General features: G+C 30.7%; 1 protein-coding gene across 6 annotated transcripts in view; it reads right to left on the bottom strand.

Moving 5' to 3' along the window:
- Nucleotides 1-21,807, bottom strand: part of LOC143254379 (uncharacterized) — a 69,992-nt gene that overhangs the window by 29,738 nt on the left and 18,447 nt on the right. For all 6 annotated transcript variants that reach the window (XM_076509465.1, XM_076509467.1, XM_076509468.1 and 3 more), the window contains 3 exons: nucleotides 9,102-9,220; nucleotides 6,705-6,810; nucleotides 1,140-1,279 (listed from right to left, as the gene is read on the bottom strand). In XM_076509465.1, the coding sequence (XP_076365580.1) occupies nucleotides 1,140-1,279; nucleotides 6,705-6,810; nucleotides 9,102-9,220 (365 nt within the window). The remainder of the gene's footprint in view (nucleotides 1-1,139; nucleotides 1,280-6,704; nucleotides 6,811-9,101; nucleotides 9,221-21,807) is intronic.

The following is a 21,807-nucleotide window of genomic DNA, read 5'->3' as shown; positions in this document are numbered from 1 at the left end:
GGTATTTTAGTTCAAAGCATTTTTCTATGTTTTACTTATAATCTTCATAATAACATGTAATAAAAATAACATTCAGCAACACTATTAATGAGTTAATAATACACTAGTAGCCACAGTCTACAATAATGAGCATGTTTCGTGAGTTGCCAAGAGACAACCCACACACGTGCACTGAATGCATGATTGCTCATGTCCACACGCAATGTGAGGATGAACACTATTATACTTGGAGTCTGATATGGCTTTGCTTAAGTGTTCTGGACTGAAAACAAGAACAGTTAGTTGTATGACTTACTTTTACATTGTTTCAGATGGAGATTTGACCTACTGATATCTAAAACTGTTCTTGAAACAGTGTGATTTTTAAAATATGATTTTCAAAGAACCAATATGAAAGGAAAAAAAATATTATACTGATAACCTTGAAAAGTCTTGAATAGTAATGCTGAATATGGAAAGCAAGCCTTAGCTATTAATTCAGAAAAAGAAAGAGAAAACAAGACTGCCACCTTGTCTAGATGGAAGAAAACCACCGCAAAGATATCAGCAAAAGCTATGAGAAGGATAGGCCTAGAACACAGTCACTCTTGAAACTTAGTATAAAAAACTGAGGTGAATGTAAAAAAATGTTTTGTATAAAAAAAATTAGTAAGTAGAAATAGGAGTAGCAAAAAGTATGGAAACAAGGTAGGAAGGAGCAAGAAAAATTATAACACCTGATTGTTGAAACAATGTAACCTCAGTGTGTGTGTGTGGCTATCATTCATCCATTCCTATTTTTGTTTCAACTTAGAAATAGCTCCCATTTGAACTTTCTAATTTGTTTTACTTAAAAAAAATTTAAACATAGTACAAGAACATGTTCTCTAAAAACTGTAAATGAACAAAAGGTTATAATTGTTAAAGTTAACATAAAAAGAAACAAGTTGAGAAGCTTCCTAGGCAAAAAATGAAAACTCACACATGCTAATCATAATCATAACAATGAGCTCAGCAAGTGCCAGAGTAAAGCTATAATTTTGAAAAGTTCAAAGATAATATAAAACAATAATTTAGTTTAATACATCCATAAAAAAACAAAGCAACTTTTGTCATATGGTCAAAGTATAATAGCTTTCTAGGACTTTTGTGTACCATACCTTAAGATCTCTGTGAATAATAGGAGTTTGACAGTGATGAAGTCTTGATAATGCTTCACACACATCACAAAATATTCTCAAAACTTCTTGTTCAGAAAAACCTACATGAAGCTTTTCATTCATCAACTGCAAAACGTGACCTAATAAAGAACAGAAAACATAACATTTGTTTTTATTTTTAACATAATGTAGGTTAATTTAGTCATTAAGATATTTTAAAGTATAACCAGAGATAATGTTATGATGACCAAAGCCATGATGAGGTGGTTGTCTGGAAAACTCTGAGAAACACTGACTAATGTGTATTTAATGAAGAATGAAACAGTTTTTCTTGTAAAATTACTCACAATTTAATCTGGCTATCAGTTCGAAGTTTATGCTAATGCAAAACTAGACACACATAATAAATAATGTCTGCTTACTCACACAAAACAGCACACTGACCACGTCTTGGACATAAATAACAGCAAGTGTGTTTAAAATTATACAATTATTGCCAAGTGAAGTTGTTTGCTTTCTCTGCTAGTTTTTCTTGTCCATCTGATAACAGTCTGTTAGAGCTGGGGAGAGGGGGCAGCCAGTGCACATAGGTTTAGGTTTTGTTACCACAAATAAGAAGTATAAAAGTTATGTCCATCTGATAACAGTCTGTTAGAGCTGGGGAGAGGGGCAGCCAGTGCACATAGGTTTAGGTTTTGTTACCACAAATAAGAAGTATAAAGTTATGTCCATCTGATAACAGTCTGTTAGAGCTGGGGAGAGGGGCAGCCAGTGCACATAGGTTTAGGTTTTGTTACCACAAATAAGAAGTATAAAAGTTATGTCCATCTGATAACAGTCTGTTAGAGCTGGGGAGAGGGGGCAGCCAGTGCACATAGGTTTAGGTTTTGTTACCACAAATAAGAAGTATAAAAGTTATGTCCATCTGATAACAGTCTGTTAGAGCTGGGGAGAGGGGGCAGCCAGTGCACATAGGTTTAGGTTTTGTTACCACAAATAAGAAGTATAAAAGTTATGGTTACTGGACGTACATGTTAACATTTTTAAAACAAGCATAACCTCTGTAAATGTAAACATTGCACGGCACAAGTATGCCATTATTGGCTAAAAGTCAGTCCAAGTTTAGAACAATATAATATCTGCAGTGTTTTACAAGCAGCACCTCCTAATAGCTTTGTGACACCTATATACAGCACTTACATAAATGTGTTAATCAGATCTTATCAGCTTTTATATTGATAATGAAAAAGATATACACACCTGCCATCTAGTAATATAAAATGTGACTTCAAGGTTATGTTTAACAACACTATTAAATTATTTAGATTTTTATCAGTTACCAACAAAATAAATCTTTATCAGATAAAGATGATTTGCATGTTAAAGTATTAAACTTAAAATATTTATTTTTAAATGGTACAAACATAAAAACCTGATAACCCATTTGCTTGTAGGAGATTAAACTTTATTTGATTAGCTAGTACTTATAGCACAATACACACGGTCAGAGTACAGGGAAAATTACACAGAGAAAAGACAATGTCATTTAGTACTTTTTGTTGATAGAACAGAAGGTTAAAATTTAGCACAACACACTGTCAGAGTACAGGGAAAATTACACAAAGAAAAGACAATGTCATTTAGTACTTTTTGTTGATAGAACAGAAGGTTAAAAGTTAGCACAACTCACTGTCAGAGTACAGGGAAAATTACACAGAAAAAGACTGTCATTTTAGTACTTTTTGTTGATAGAACAGAATGTTTAAAGTTGTTCCAAATGATAAAGAAATCATGCAGTAACTTCTTACACCATCTACCAAAGACTTTTATTCTAAGAGTTGCAAATTTAGTCAGATGATAAAAAAGAAAGATCCTTGTAACTTGTGGTGTATATTATATTGTCTTAAATATGTCTCTCATTGTTCACGGTTAATAACAAAGATCACAAGCTCTATCACACAAGTGCTCAAAATATAAAACTACACTATATTAAGATATTACTAATATGCATGTGTGTAAATATTGAAACAGTCAGCTTCTCTTGATATTGAACATATTCAGATCATGAAAATATCAAAATTAACACTACAGCCAGTTATTTATATATATATTCTGTATCAGCTCAGTCAGTCCAAGAAGTTAGTATTAGACAGTTTTATATGACTTTAACTAAAGAATATTGTTCAGTGGAACATGTCACCTAATATCTGAATAATTAACTTTAACATATATAACAGTACTAAAATAAAGTGTGTTAGTGAGATGTTTTTTATGAAAGTCTGAAAGTGACTTTTATATCAGCTGAAATATAACATAAGTGTTGATGACAAGTAACTCAACCTGAAGATGACCTGGGAAGGTCAAAACATTGTTCTCTGCTTATCAGTGTGTTAATACCCATACCAGCAGTTCTGAAATATAACATAAGTGTTGATGACAAGTAACTCAACCTGAAGATGACCTGGGAAGATCAAAACATTGTTTTCTGCTTATCAGTGTGTTAATACCCATACCAGCAGTTCTGAAATACAACATAAGTGTTGATGACAAGTAACTCAACCTGAAGATGACCTGGGAAGGTCAAAACATTGTTCTCTGCTTATCAGTGTGTTAATACCCATACCAGCAGTTAAATACAACATAAGTGTTGATGACAAGTAACTCAACCTGAAGATGACCTGGGAAGGTCTAAACATTGTTCTCTGCTTATCAGTGTGTTAATACCCATACCAGCAGTTCTGAAATACAACATAAGTGTTGATGACAAGTAACTCAACCTGAAGATGACCTGAGAAGGTCTAAACGTTGTTCTCTGCTTATCAGTGTGTTAATACCCATACCAGCAGTTCTGAAATACAACATAAGTGTTGATGACAAGTAACTCAACCTGAAGATGACCTGGGAAGGTCTAAACATTGTTTTCTGCTTATCAGTGTGTTAATACCCATACCAGCAGTTCTGAAATATAACATAAGTGTTGATGACAAGTAACTCAACCTGAAGATGACCTGGGAAGGTCAAAACATTGTTCTCTGCTTATCAGTGTGTTAATACCCATACCAGCAGTTCTGAAATATAACATAAGTGTTGATGACAAGTAACTCAACCTGAAGATGACCTGGGAAGGTCAAAACATTGTTTTCTGCTTATCAGTGTGTTAATACCCATACCAGCAGTTCTGAAATACAACATAAGTGTTGATGACAAGTAACTCAACCTGAAGATGACCTGGGAAGGTCAAAACGTTGTTCTCTGCTTATCAGTGTGTTAATACCCATACCAGCAGTTCTGAAATACAACATAAGTGTTGATGACAAGTAACTCAACCTGAAGATGACCTGGGAAGGTCTAAACATTGTTCTCTGCTTATCAGTGTGTTAATACCCATACCAGCAGTTCTGAAATACAACATAAGTGTTGATGACAAGTAACTCAACCTGAAGATGACCTGGGAAGGTCAAAACGTTGTTCTCTGCTTATCAGTGTGTTAATACCCATACCAGCAGTTCTGAAATACAACATAAGTGTTGATTACAAGTAACTCAACCTGAAGATGACCTTGGAAGGTCAAAACATTGTTCTCTGCTTATCAGTGTGTTAATACCCATACCAGCAGTTCTGAAATATAACATAAGTGTTGATGACAAGTAACTCAACCTGAAGATGACCTGGGAAGGTCAAAACATTGTTCTCTGCTTATCAGTGTGTTAATACCCATACCAGCAGTTCTGAAATACAACATAAGCCTACAAAATTCTTTGATTACATGAAACAGACATTATAATTCTATGTGTGATTAGCTATAATTTAGATGTTCATATAATCCTTCATTTTATCTGTATACATTTGTTTACAATATATATATGTTGTTTAGGTAGGTAGGTAGGTAGGTAGGTAGGTGTGTGTGTGTGTGTGTGTGTGTGTGTGTGTACGTGCGTGCGTGCGTGCGCGTGTTTACCCTTTGTAAAAAAAAGTAATTATCATCATAGATTATTCTATTACCATGTTCCTAGTGTTTTGTAGTCTAACTAAAACTGACATCATTTATGCAATTACAAGGATCAATCACCTGACATTTCAAATGGTTAGTTTCTTTTGTAAAATGCATGTTTACAGAACGTTTTTCACATATGTAGAGAACCATAATTTAAACTACTAGTTAGGATACAAACAAACATGTTTGTGATTGAACACACACACTCAGAGAGAGAGAGAGAGAGAGTGGAGAATATTTAATTGAATGAACACACTTATATTCACACACCTTTATATTTTCATAAATCTAAAATTACATCATGAACATTGAACAGAGCAGAATAAATAGTTTCAACAGTAGTTTTTAAACATTATAACTTGCTAAACTTGCTAAATGCATTTTAATCTGATCTATGTCACACTGAGCTTCAGGAATAAATTAAAAATGGTACAAAGGTATTTGAGCAAGTATTATAATAATAATTAAACTTCCAGTTTCTTTTACATTTATTGAGATAAAAGAGAGAAGCATATTTATGAAAAAGTTAACTACCATTTTTCGTTTATGCTCTTTAAACATTTACATAAATACTTCTTTTATATGTTCATAACATAGAAATAAACTAATCACATCACCAGAAAAAACTGGGTGATGAATGAAATTTGCTGTGTGATTAATTATTGTGTTTGTTAATCAAATTAAGTTAACTAATTATTCTTATGAAATGGACAAAAATAAATACAAACTATGAACTATTTATATGAGTTGACTAAAAAACAACTCATCTTGGTACAAACTGAGTTGTGATACCTGCTTAGGGCAGAGCACAGGTAGTCCATTGTGTAGCTTTGCAGTTAAACATAATGACAATATCTAAATTACTTGAATATTTGGTGTGATCAAAAACCATAAACTTGATCAGTTGATTACACAGCCTGCAGTGGTTTTAATGTCTGGATGCTGAATCTGAAAATGACATCTATTTTTCTCCATCATGTATACATTTTTTACCAAATGGCATATGCACTTTTACACAAGTAAATTATTTTCAAAGAAATTGGGTCACATTGTGTTTTGCTCAAAATGTTGACAACCATTGGTTATATATATTTCTCTAGATCAATTACAAAGTGAGTCTTAATTATTCTACAACCCAAATGTAACTTACATAACAATAATAATAAATATTCATTGTGGCAATTGAAATAATGATTTGATCTAAGAAAGTTTTTTTTCTCTTCAGGCTTGTAAAAGCTTCTTCCATGATAGAAAAAAATAATTATTTTGTTTGCAGTTTGCATACCTGAATTATAGAAAATCCATAATGAAAACCAAAAAGTACACAGAAAACCTCACCAGTATCAAACAGGATTGACCAACATGTTATTTTTTTTTGTTCAATTTATCTATGTGACTTGTGTTATTAAGGAGACCACAACTAAAAATTATGGACCTAAAACAATTTCATAATTAAATAATTTTTTACAAATGTGTATTAATTCTAGAGTCAACCATTATTAACACTGCTTTGTAGATGTTTTTTGTTTACTTATCTACTAAAGAATTATTTTTATATTTTATGAACTTACCTCTACAATAATGCATAAGCATTAACACTTCATACACACCCCCTCCAACGTGTGTGATATTAGAATCAACTAAACCAATAATATTTTTGTGACCTCGGAGACTACTCTGTAAACGAAAGTAAACAGAAATATTTTTAATTATAAAATTAAGATTCATTTACTTGAAAAAAAAAAAGTAAAATAAATACCTTTAACATTCAAACTGTGTTCAAAAGCCCGACTACCCTATGCAATATCTTAACTACGGTTAAGTCGTAATGTCCGACTAACACACATGAAAAAAGTCTTCAACATGCCGTGTGAATGTAAAATAGAATACACTGGAGAAATCAAACATTTTGTTAATAGTATGAAAAACATCAGAATGACACCAAAAATGCTTCTGTAAAAACTTCAGCCATTGCATTAAATTGCTAGGGAAGAAAACTGTAACATCAACCTAAAAAAAAAAAAAATACCAATGACTGTAAAATCAAAATGAAAAATTAAAGAAGCCATTACAATAAGAGCCTATGATTATGGTCCTCTTTCAGGCATTATCCACAATCATGGATTCCTCTTCACTACTTATTGGTTACCTTCATTAAAGTAACCAAACTACACATTATCTCTTATGCTGTTATTAAAATAACCTAATTTTATTTTGTTGTTGTTGACCTTACATATTTTATTACTGTTATTTTTTTAACTGTTGATTTTAAATTCCAGTATAACAAACCACAATCATAATACTCCTTGCTATTTTTACTGACCTTATTTTTATTTTACCTTATTAGACTTGGTTTGTTTTGAATTTTGTGCAAAGCTACTCAAGGGCTATCGGTACTGCTTATTAGACTTCAGGCTAATTTTATAAAGAAACTTAAGGCATGTTCTTGATTTTCTGTTGGTGCCTATTAATTGTAACTATTCCATTAAATCCTGTTGACTATTAAATGTCACACACCTGTAGAAGGCTTAGGTAAATGAGCCAAAAGCTTGAACAATAATTAAAAAGCACACTCAAAATGTAGTGATAGTCTAAATAAATTGCATCATACACACATGTATATTCACATTAAAAGCCTGAAAAATTACATATTTACTGTTTGTTTTACATTAATCTGTAAGCAGTACAACTTTTCAGTTCAACTACTTAAGCGTACTTTTGACCAATGCTCTCATTTTGAAATCAAATACATGTTTGTAAAGTTCTTGGATAAGCTGAGAACCTAGAGGTACCGATAATTCACTTATTATTTTAAAATTATAAAGGGAAATACTGCTAATAGTAACTGTACTGAACCTTTCAATTAATGCCTTATAACTGTTGAGTTTACAATACTTTCTAAAGTTAATACTGTAAAACATATGATATTCATCCTAAAATTAATCTAATGGATTAATTTTTAATACTATACTACAGCAACCAACTTAAAATTAATTTTAATTGTATTACAATTAGGCATATTGCTTTGAATATTATGCTGTGATAATGTTTTGGTAAACATAAATGTTGGGAAATGCCACTATAAAATAACATATAAGGCAAGATGTTCAATGGTAGAGACTTTTCAGATTTTGTCCTCTTACACCATGTCTCTCACATCGTACCACTACTCAAATATGTCTAAATTCTAGTTTAAGTTGAGCTTTTGGTCTCCTTAATTGTGAAGTTATTCACAATTAAAACAACTCCTAATAGATACCTGAAAGTGTTCAGAAACAAACAACTGAATTACCTTGAATTATTTAATTGAAAATACAAAAGTGTGTCATTACAGGTTTTAAGTAGATATTTATAAGTGTCATTGTGGATTTTAAATAGATATTTATTATTAAAGTCTCTCTATCTGCTAACTAAAAATAGAGTAAATCTACTTTAGAATGATCAAATGTTATTTTGTTATATTCACACTAAATAATGTCACTATTTTAAGAAAGTCAATACCAAAATTATAATGCAATCAAAATACAGAGTATGCACATATAAGGTATAGTGGTCTATTTTCAGTTTAAATATCACAACACAGAATATAATATTCAAACTGCAAGTCTGTCTATCTAGTTTTATACAACTTTAAAAAGTTATACATTCAGTATAATCTGGATAACAAATTAGCACACTTGTGTACATTTTACTATACAAGGATAACAAACCTGTTGTCATCCAGATTATTGGTTGGAATACTTGTGTAGAATTTACTATGTAAGGATAGCTTGCATGGATTACTAATTATAATACTTGTATATATGCTATTATGTAAGGATATATGATATACTTATTGCAATATGGATTACTAGTCAGAATAACTGATCTCTATAATATGCAATCATATTTATCTCACTACTCGTAGCATGAATTACTAGTTAGAATAACTATAGATTTTGCTGCAAGAGCATCTATCTCACACTTACTGCAATCTGGATTTCTCTTTTACACACAGTTAAGTCCTGTTCATTGTTGACAAACATCCTTTTGAGAGCATATCTAACACTGTTGACTCCCTTCACAAGAAATACTAAAGCAAACCCACCTGAAAAAAAAAAAAGATGTAAACTAGCATTATTCTATATATCAAAAAATTAACTTTCAGATTTCCACAGAGTCTCATGAATAATCATGTAAATAATAATAATGTAAACTAGCATTATTCCATATGTCAAAAAATTAACTTTCAGATTTCCACAGAGTCTCATGAATAATCATGTAAATAATAATAATGTAAATTAGCATTATTCCATATGTCAAAAAATTAACTTTCAGATTTCCACAGTGTCATGAATAATCATGTAAATAATAATAATGTAAACTAGCATTATTCCATATATCAAAAAATTATTAACTTTCATATTTCCACAGTGTCATGAATAATCATGTAAATAATAATAATGTAAACTAGCATTATTCCATATATCAAAAAATTATTAACTTTCATATTTCCACAGTGTCATGAATAATCATGTAAATAATAATAATGTAAACTAGCATTATTCCATATATCAAAAAATTATTAACTTTCATATTTCCACAAAGTCTCATGAATAATCACACAAACACACATATTTTGTACATCAACTTTACATACTACACTCTGAACTACTAGTTAGCATGTGTGTGCACACTGTACACTATCAAAATATAGATTTCTTAAAGTAACATACAACAAAGATTAAAGAAAATATATTAAGCAAAATGTGGTGTAAGAAACCAATATATAGACATGTACAAAAAATGAGAGTTTATATACCCATATGTAACATTTCCACAAAAACATCCAGTGATTTGTGTTATTACTAATAAAATTTTGCCACTCATAAAAAAAAAAAATGCTTCAAAACTGTTACACTTCCATGGATCAGTACCAGAAAATGATGGTAGCATGATTATTATAGTTTGGGGCAATATATCTTAGCTACAAATATATTTTTGTTACAATTTATACTGGGCCTCACTTTTTTTTTGGAGCAAAAACAAGGAATAAAAAAGAATAATACAGGTTTTAAAGGTTCCCTTACTGTACCAGTAATTTTACTAACATATAAATGAATTTGTTCATAGAAATGCTACATATAGATACACTACTACCAAAGTTTATGCTTGGCTCATTGACGCATGTACACATTTTTATACCAATTATGGAAATATGTCACTTAGAAAGAAAATTCTAAATATCATATATATGTAAATTATACTTTTAAGAGAGAAATAAATCCCCTTTAAAAACTGTGGTAATCATTTATAAGCTTGGTGACACTTTGAGCAAATGCTCTTTCTCAAGTCATTAACTTGTTTCAGGCTAGGAAAAGGTTGTTTGCTAGAAATGTCAAAGTTAATAAATTACCATAGTTTTTAAAGTTGATTTTTTTCTCTGTAAAAATCACTCATCACCTTCAATTTTTTTTCTACTTATTTATGTATAGAAATCCTTCTATTCTCTTAGTGTTTTATAATGTAATGGGTCCCCCACAAGTACAGTAATAAGTCTATGGATTTTCAATGCTAAAATCAGGGTTTTGATTCCAATCAGTGGACTCAGCAGATAGCTTGATGTGGCTTTGCTTTATGAACACACACACAATGTAATGGACTCTCACATGTGAATAAAAAAGAAATACAGCAGCACACCCATTTCAAAATACTGTATATTTAAAATTCTCAGTAAAGCCTTTAGAATATACCTCTTTCTTCATTTCTAGATGTCATAATCAACAGATGTGAAATTTTGCTTTGAGGAAGTTGAACAATGAATTCACTTATTATCAATCACATTGAATTACATATACATGTGCAAGTATAGTAATGAATCATGCAGGAAAGTTACATCAATGTAAGAAACATGTTTATTTAGTGTGAAGGTAGAAACAAACACCAAAAAGAATAATGTAAGAGAAAAAAAAAGGAAATATAGGAACATGTGCATATCCTTTCAAGCATTAATCACTTTACTTTTTCAAACATTTATCTGGATAATTTATCCAAAAATAAAATTAAAAAGAAATTTGTTGGATAATTTTAAATAAGCTACAATAATGATAATAATAATGGAAATCAAATATATTAAAATAACAATCACTTCATGTATGTTAATTTTGTGAGCTTTATACAAACTAAAAAATACTAAAGTAAATGTAACATAATGGATCAAATAACCATTAATTTATTTACATATTGGTAGTAAATTAACTATGTGTAAACTGTTACATGATATTTTATCTAAAGATTCAGTTACAGCAGAATATAAGTGATGATCATGTGAAAACATTCCACATTACATATAGTATAACATAAGTTAATTTTATCAGTTACACTCAACATGTAACATGTAAATTTGTGTTATAACTAAATGTATCTGATTTAGATACACACTATTTCAATCTTAAGATCAGATCTGACTTCAAATAAGACAATTTTAATGTCTACTACTACAAACATTTAACATACAAACTGATAATTAATAATGCATATTATGTACAAATGTCAATAGATTAATTTAACAATGTTTTATTAGATGTGAAGCAACACAGAGGATCTCCATGACAAAGAAAGGAAAAATCCAATCAACAATAAATTTTTACCAAAGCATTTTTTTTGTTAAAGTGCTATGATTTATTCTCTAGGTTAGTTATGCAAAGAATAAGCTCATGAACAATGACCAGCATACACTTACTTATTAATACACATTTAACTGTAATTGTAATTTTATTTTATTGTATAAAAAAAGTGACAGAATATGTAAATATGAAATAAAAATTCATTTTTTTAAGACAAAAATGCAATATTTCTCACAAAAGCCTCAATGCCTTATAAACACATCCTATTATTTTATATATTATTATTATATTTTATATTACCTAGTCAACATATTAAAATTTTCTTATGAAATCAGATGTTTATTTATATTACTTAGGTACTGTAAACAAGGAACTAGGCTATATTCACTTGCAAATGAAATATGTGTTATCAGGTTTCTTTTATCTGGAAACCCCTACCATCTATATATTAATTTTACCAAACAAAGAAATTACCTTGAGTAAATCTAGCATAAAGATACAGAATTTTATTAAAAGTTAAAACAAAATTTTTGATACTAATACAGTTGTGAGTCAAACACTTGTATTTTTGTTCTCTACAGCTCGCATAGTTAGCTATGATAAAATCACCGTAATCAAAACTTTGAAATGTTCTTAGGAACAGTTTTAATAACTAATGAATGCTAATTATAAGTTCAATTAACTCTCCCACTATAAACAGGTCAAATGGCAAGTGTGACTATTTTTAGAAAGTTTTTTTTTTAAAGTTAAACAACTTTATTATTGAGATATATCTAAAATTGGCATGAAAACAGTTTATGATTTAAACTTTAATATATGGTTTAATTTCTTAATTCAAAAAATAGGTTACAAATAAAAAGTTAAATATCCTTTCTTGTGTGTCACACTGCATGCCCTTTTATCTTATTCATCAATTTATATTGTAATATACCTATCATACAATATCTACAGCAGTTAACTTCAGGTATTTCTTAGCTAAAATATAAATTAAGAACATTTTAACTTTTTCACTGGCTAAGATATGGACATATTTAGCAAACTATAAGAGTAACCCCACTCACTACTCCATTTCAAACCTCCCCATCTACTCATGCATACTCCTCATCAATAGAAAGACCACTTTCCAAACTGCTTAAACCTGACATTACATTTTTTTTGTAACTGAATCAAAGGGGAAATCAAGTTATTAATGAAAGTGTTAAAGTCTGTTGAACAAGTCATTGTTTGAAATAGAAATGAAATTTTTAAACCCACTAACAGACATACAATGCCAAGAAGGTTTTAAACTATTATGTCCCAGAGCCAGACAGCATACCAGTTTCTTCCTGGATGTTTGTCATGTAAAGCAGAAGAACATCATGGTGTCACTGTTCAAGACGTACAGACGTGAGGTTGAAAGAAATGAAAGCATTGCATCTCCAATCATCAAAGCTCTTGTTCTTTGTGGCAGGCAGAAAATCACCCCCCAGGGCAAATTCAGAATGTAATAACTGCAACCTGACATGAAGTTGGCTTTTTCACAGTAACATCCAATAAAACTGCTGACATCAGCAACACAGAGCTAATGGCTATATATCTGCACATTGCATCTCCATCCAACTGTCAATACAAGAAACAATTGGTGAAGCCCTGACACACACACAGTATCTTTAACCAGTTGCAGAGCTTTGACTTTGAACTCAACAAAATAGTCAGCCAGACATATGATGGTGCCCTAGGAATATGTCTGGTTATATCTGTGGTGTACAGGTGCATATCAAGGAGCTGCATTCTTCAGCCAACTATATCCACAGCCACAGTCTGAACCAAGCCTTCTCATAGGTTGCAAGGTTATTCACATCTGATATATTTACAGCTCTGTCTATCAACTTTTGTATTTCATCACTGCCTCACCACAATATTTCCAGATCTACACCACCCATGCTGCCACCACAGATGCCACATTGCTGAATAAATTTTGTGAGACAATGCTGGACTCATTGAAGTGAGAGTGTCAACCAGTTTATCATGTTTTCCTACCATCATAGACACTATGCATCATCTCAGCAAGGAAAAATCCAGCCATGGTGCTTACAATAATTTTCACACTATCCTCACATTTGACATCATCACCTGCCTCCACATCAATAGCAGTCTCCTGTAGTTCTTGATATCAATATGCAATATGTTCCTGGTAAAAAATTGCAATCTTACCCATGCATCCCAAAAGCACACACACTTGTCACTTTCTACAGAAGAAACAAGAGGACAACACTTTCTATAACTGCACATGAACCACTCCCTACATAATGAAGATGTCTCTCCCATAGCTTCCTGTACTAAACAATGCCAGTCCCAGTACTCAAGCAGCAGCATCTGACCCTAGGGACTAGTGATAACTCAATATCTACTTGTCCTTTTATCAACAATTTCGTTCTTCAACTTGATAACAGATTCTGCAACCTGCTATCCCACCAGTGAGCTCAGTACATCCCTCCAGACTTCACTGACAAATTGACATATGACATCTGGCACAAAATCAAACAAGAATATGGAACTTTTTTCCAAAACCTGCATTAGCTGATGTAAAAGTAGAAACATAAAAGCATTACTTTGACATAAAGTTCCAGATACCTTCTGCCTTACCCAATACCATCGTCACACCATCATTGGACTGTACCCAAATATCCATGTCATTTTCCAAACCTGGCTGACCATGCCAGTCTTCACTGCTAATCCTAAGTGTTAATTCAATATTCTTTGCCACCTGAAGATACATCTATATAGCCAAATGACTGAACAGTTTCACTCTTCTCCATATTCACCAGGATACCAATGTAACTTTAGTACTATCAAAGAGTTTGATGGTACAGGACACTCATCTTGTCCTCATCTTTGAATAATTATGTGTATATAGTGCATAATTATAATAAATATATTCATATTTAAATGTATGTTATTTAATATATTTTGAACCAAAGAATTGTTTTTGTTGCTGCCATTAACCAATCTTATGTATATAGTTCTTAAAACATTTGGTTATGTCCTTTTAGAGCACCACCTGATTAAGGCTCGATATTTACACTTCATTGTTTCAACAGTTTTGATGTTGTTTCTTCAAGGTGTTGACAGTTTATAATGAACCTAGACTCTATAGAGCATTCTAAATAAAAAAACATCATGGTATTAAATTTTACCAAGTGTTGTATTCTACAATTAAACAGATGTTAAGTGTGATTTAAAACAATGTAAAAAAATATCCAAAGTTGCAATATTATGGAAAAACATAGTTCAATTTAACAGAATTTATTTCAAATTATATTATACAAAACAAAGCAATCATACAATTACATTTATTAAAAATAATTGTTGTTACAACTTTAAAAATAAAAATCGGTAAACTTGTTTAAAACTGGTTACTTAACATCCCTAAAGTTACACAACCACTTATATTTAGAAGCCTGAAAAATAGTTTCACCAAGCCTTCTTTCCATTATACATGAAGGCACAGGTTTACAGTACATCTACTCTACAAGTACCTGCTTTATGAGACTAAGTTTCTCAACAAGAACATAATACTGAATCTTACAATGACTGAACACACCTTAACAATGTGGTAGTTGAGTCATGCTAGAAAACTGTGACCATCATGTTTGAGACTATACAATAATAGCACAGAAAAAATAGGTTAAACATACCAGTAGTTTTAGGTACAACCCATCAACACTGACTTTTTTCTTATTACCCTAAATTCAATGATATTCCAAATGACAGAAAATTCTGAACAGTAAAGTGAGATTTTATTATTACAAGTTTTAATTTTGTGAGTACCGATTATGCTTTTCTAGTCAAGTTACTGTACAATTGGCTTATTTACCTTTGATCAGAAGTTCCTAATAATTCTGGCATATATACACAGGTTAATTGCTTTAATAAAGTTCACATCTCAAACAACAAAAATACATTCTATTCTAATAAATAAAAATATATTAATTATCAACATTCTTTTAAAAGACTACAACATACGATTGTAACATGAAACCCAACTCATTCTGGCTATTTTTAAATACATCATATTACTTGCTCAGTTATTAATACTGCATACAACAACAAAACAGAAATTTTGATGTTTGGAAAACTATAGTGACTTATGTTTTTCACACATGTGCCCTGAACCTAGAATACCCACCAGTAAAAATTTCCAAACAAAATTTCTAATGGAAACCAACCAAAGGGCTGAGATAGAAAATTAAAAACTTAACAAACCAAACTTTTTGGAGCCTACAAAGTAAGAGCCACATGAACTGTAGTCTACAGATCATCACTATACCTTGGCATTACCTTTTCTCATGTATCTCCAAGTTGTAAGTTCACAAAACATTAACTTAAACAACTACAAAAGTCAGATATCACTTGCTTCAGGTATTAAAACCCTCTAACTGTTGTTTACCTTGTCTACCATCAAAAGTACTGAATACTTTCAGCCTAACAAGTATTTTATAATTCCAATACTGAGAAATAAAAGTGATGTGCATTGTACATTTTGTCCTTTTAGCTGCAGAATTCAACAAAATTTTAAAATTAATTAATTCCTTTAAAATATCCAATTATATTCTTGTAATAGTGCAGTGGCTAAAATTCTTACAGGCTAGCAGAAATCCACAGGGCTAATAGGTTTCCAACTCAAATATTTTGGCTAGCTACCAGAAAATAGATGTTAAAGCCCTACTATTGATATTTACATGTATGTACATTGTAAATTTAAAAGAAAATACCCTACAAATCCCATCTGCTTATGGTATTAGTTCCAATTATATTTAATTACTTAAGAGAACTAAATTTATGAAGAAATATGAGCATTGCAGTAACAGGTTCTATTACTGAACAAGTTATTTTGATTATTTGGTAAAAATAATGTGAAAGCCAATATACTTACTGATAATAAATTTATTTTGTCAATCATGTTTTATAAAGGCTATATTCTATGATAAAAGTAAAATTCTGTAGGTCAAATCACTAAGAAAACTACAGATACATATATATATTTAGTTACCTTCTTGGTGGTTCGACTTCAAATATTTTTATGTCTTTCAACTACCATTACACAATTTCCTGCATAATTTTAGATTTTCACTAGTAGGTCTACCTTCACAAATAACATTAAAGAACATTAATATATGTAAACAGACTACTGAAACTGATATTTACAATAGCTTAGTTACTTGACTGAAAAACAAATATATGTAAACAGACTATGATTTTTTTTTTTATTCAGAACAGTTTATTAATCTGATTAAAGAACAAAAATACATGTGCACAGACTACTAAAACTAATATTTACAACAGCTTCACAGCCTGATCAAGGAAAAGAAGTACATATACACAAACTAGTAAAACTGATCTTTAAAATTTATACAATAAATAGAATCATTACAACACTGATTGTTTGTTTTTGAATTTTGCGCAAAGCTACACGAAGACTATCTGTCCTAGCCATCCCAAATTTAGCAGTGTAAGACTAGAGGGAAGAGAGATAGTCATCACCATCCACTGCAAACTCTTGGGCTACTCTTTTACTAACAAATAGTGGGATTGACCATTACATTATAATGCCCCCATGGCTGAAATGGCAAGCATGTTTGGTGTGATGGGGATTCAAACCCACGACCCTCAGATTATGAATTGAATGCCTTAACCCACCTGGCCATGCCGGGCCTTACAACACTGAACGTCAAGAAAAAAAAAAAAAATATCACTACCTCTGAGTAAAAATTAACAAACAGAAAAAGAAATATTCATGATAAACATTTGTAAGTGACGTCTATATGTCACTGGTTTCATACTAGTATCTGGTTAACCATTTTCCTAATCAGTGTTATCAAAATAACTTTTTTCACAGCACTAATATCTAAAAATTACGGTTTAAACAGTAATTGTGATTCATATGGAATGTGGAAATCTGACTTTTCCTAAACCTTAAACAAAAGCAATAATAAAAAAATATTACAGAAATTAAAATACTTAAAGTAGTCTATTTTCCAATTGACACGATGTTTTTAAAAGTATCTCAACGTACATAATTTCCAGTTGGAAGATAATTTAATATAAATTGTTATTTTTATATATGTGATAGCTGTATGAATTTCTAGCTTTATAAATTAAATATGTTATTTGTGTATTTTTTGTTATGAACCAAAAATGTTTACCATTTACAATTTTAAGATGAAGTAACTTGATGTTTGTTTGAACTGTTAAAGTTTAGAAGATATAATATTTCACATTTGTGAATGAATAATCAATATAGTGATAATTCTTTGCTCTGGGTGTACGTGTATATACTTCTTAAGAAATGAAGTGGTGGTTCTTCTTATCCTTAAGCACCATATAAAAATCTGAGCACATGGAGAGATATTGCTATTTTAACAAACATAATTATACTGTCTGTAATACACTAACAAAAAATAAAACCTAGTCATCCAAGTGCTTTCAGAAGTTAGAAAACACCTCCCATCAATAAGGGAAGACTGTATGGTGATGAATGTATTAAGAAAGCTATTAGTGTAGTTTAAGATTTAAAAAATGTTTCAAAACATAAACATGACTCATTTAGAATTCCATATTAAAGCCACCTGACAAATTTCCCTAAGAATAAGATAAAACCTAAAGTGAACATACCTGTACATTAAACCTACTTCTCTCTAAATAGATAAAAATTCAATATGTTCCAGTACAATGACCAACACATGCAAATATGTTTCATAAGAAATGTTGTTCTGAAACACCACCACCAGTAAGTTTACACATTATTTAACATATAACAAAGTGTAAAAATTAAGTTTTATTTTAAAAATTAATACACCTAGTAAGACACTCAGAAAAGAAAAAAAAGAGCATAACACAGAAAAATTTATTATGATAATGTTTTGTTGTTGTTTTTTTTTTATCTTTGTGTAACATAAACACACATGTTCAGTACTTGTATGGAACATGTTCAGTTTTATTAAATCATCCTGTAACTTGCACTGTTTACCTTCTGCATATCCAGTCAATTATTTATCCACCTGATGCTAACTCTTAAACTACCAAATGTACCATTGATCACTCACTGTATGGTTTGTTTTAGCACAATGCAAAAGAAATTATTTGATATAGTTGTTTGAAACTTGAGATGAACTTTCTACAGATGAAGGACCTGCAAACTAAAATAACCTATTTTTATAAATCTCGCTTTGAAATCTGAAGAAAGATATTTAAATATTCATTTTCAGAAAGAATTAAAAATGTTCATCTCTATTAAAGATTTCAATTATTGATCTTTAATCTTGTCATCCAACATTCTTGTAAAATTTCCAAATAAATGTTTACTCTGTAAAACTATAAATTTCATCTATCTTTGATTTGAAAAACTGCTGTAGGTAGTTTCACTGTGTTTATGACTGTGAGCAAACAATAAAATTGACATTAAACCAAAATGGTAAAAAACTGATTTTAAATTGTTAATCGAATAGTTTCATTACTGCATGTAATAAATTTTAAACCAATTGCATATATATATTTTGTGTTGTGTGTGTACATGTGTGCATATATGAAATTTAACTTCCTAGCATCAATGCATGAAATTTCTTTACTAGTATATGATTTTAAATGAGTCAGTAACTTATTTGTTGAATATTAATATCAATTTTAAAATTGATTTTAATTCTAAGAAATGCAAAAAAATTTCAGACATTTTTTTTTTTTATATGTTTCCAGTCTTATTATTTTAATCATTTGCACTAATAAAATAGGTTTACAAATTCTGTATTGAAAATGTAAAATTTTGACAAAAAAACTCTAAACATATAAAAAATCAAAATGTCTGAAATTTTTTTGCATTTCTTAGAATTAAAATCAATTTCAAAAAATATATGAAAGACTGAAAGCCTTTCATTATTGAGATTCAACTCGTATTATTAACAACACGTGGCTGAAACTTTCTGAATGTCCTTCATACACTTGCAGAACATATGCCACATTCATAACTTGTCACTTTTCCACCCTCCATGTGATTTGTTACACAAGCTCTGCTTTTCCATATTAACTTAAATTTTAATGAAAATTGCATTCATAATAAAATTATTTGGGGAGGGGGGTGTAGAGGCAAGGTATTTCAGAAATAAGTACCTGTTGAAAATCATTTTAATTCTAAAAATGCAAAATTCAAATTAGGTACACTTATCTTTGAAATACTGAAAGCCAGAATATCCGTATTGTCAAGGAGATTGTAAACAATGAACACGAAACCTTAAAATACAAAATAACAAACTAGAAATAGAAAGAATAATCTTAACTGGAATAAATATGTAGCTGAGTCAGGATAACAACCAGAACCAAATTCAAGGGAGAATTAGTGGAGAGATCCAGCCTTGTAAAAAGACTGGGCTTAAAGACATTCAGCGAGGAACTTCTTTACCAACAACATTTAAATCAAGCAAAGGGGTCAGTGTTGTGAATAATAATGGTGTATCAAAATTTTAGGGTTAACAATGGGTAAGTGGCAAAAATAGGTAGGAGAAACATTTCCTACTCCTGTAATGGAAGGTTCTTGGAGGAGTAGCCCAAACACATGATAAAAAGCCACTTAAGAGGCCATAGTCCTTTTTTTGTCCACGTTGGAAATGGCTACTGAGTCACACAACTCGAACAAGTTGGTGGACACAAAGGGAGATCCAAAGAACAACCCAAGCGGTCTTCATGGGAGAGTTTAAAAACATGGAAACAGTAAAGTTGGAACATTTAAACATAAATAAGAATAATGCTGCAGATGATTGCCATCTTGGTTGTAGCTGAGGCATATGGAGATGAGAAAAATTACCCACATAGGCATTATCAGCTACCAGATGGCATCATTTGTCAATGTCCAAAGAGCAAAACCTTCTCATACAGATTCAGTATTAAATGAAGAATATTTATATAAAACAAAATAGGTACATCTGACATACAAGAGTACCAACATTTGTTTTTAACATACATTCAAAACAGATATAACCAAAATGTTCTCAACTTCAGATACCTCTGAATGTTTCAAGAGGGGAACTGGACAATATAGAAATATAGTGGTCCTTATGACAAAACCATGGATTAAGGAACGTCAAGATTCTTAGCTGGACAAATCAATATAAGTGCAGATCCTGCAAACATACACAACAAGAGACTACATTTGTTTTCAAGTCAAAATAATTCACAATTCCAAATACTGTATAAGTGGGTAAGAATGGATGATTTGACAGAAAATGTACAAAAACATACAATGGATGGATTTCACTGAGTCTGAAAAATAATGACAGGTGACATGTGTATTTTTAAAAGAATACAAAGTGATGTGATCATGACAGAAAAGTAAAAAAGTATCCTTACGTCTGCCTATAAGATGTCCACTAAACAGTACATACATCAGGAAGCCATAATCAAACAGAAAACTATACAACGTAAGGAAAACAAGGTGTAATGAAATGTACAGGAAGAAACAACACATGCAGAATACTTTGTTTTAAAACTTAACACTTTTTTCTGCAGTTTCTGTAATGTTTTGTACCATTAAACATTGACCATCTAGATGTCAGTACTTGTTGTCTGTGACACCTACGTGCTTACATCTTGTATTTTTCCACAGGTATTTCCTTTACATAATGCAAACAAATTTCATACTTGGTTCATTAAGATCTCACCACACAAAAATTCCTGTACAATTCTAGATTTATAATATACCTAGTTTAAATGAACATTGAATTGATACCAATCAAATTTAAAATGAATTTTTTTTTTTGAGTATACAGTTAATGTTGTAGTGGTTGCTTAAAATGCATTAAATAAATATGTGTAACAGCCAGTTGTTACTTTGCATGTAAGGCTCATTTTATGAGTTATTTTGAATATAAATTTCCTCCATTCTTACTGATGTTTTCAGAGTGTGCTTGTAAAATGTTATTTTTTAACTGTGAAATTGGTTTTCTGTTATGATGAAGATGAATATTTGGTAAACAAAGATATCAGAAAAAAGGACCAGTGCTCAAGTTCTTACATGAAGCTATAATCCACCACTTTTTGGCAT

Source organism: Tachypleus tridentatus, chromosome 6 (genome assembly GCF_004210375.1).
Source record: "Tachypleus tridentatus isolate NWPU-2018 chromosome 6, ASM421037v1, whole genome shotgun sequence".
Taxonomy (NCBI): Eukaryota; Metazoa; Arthropoda; class Merostomata; order Xiphosura; family Limulidae; genus Tachypleus; species Tachypleus tridentatus.
This window is presented reverse-complemented; position numbering and strand designations above follow the sequence as displayed.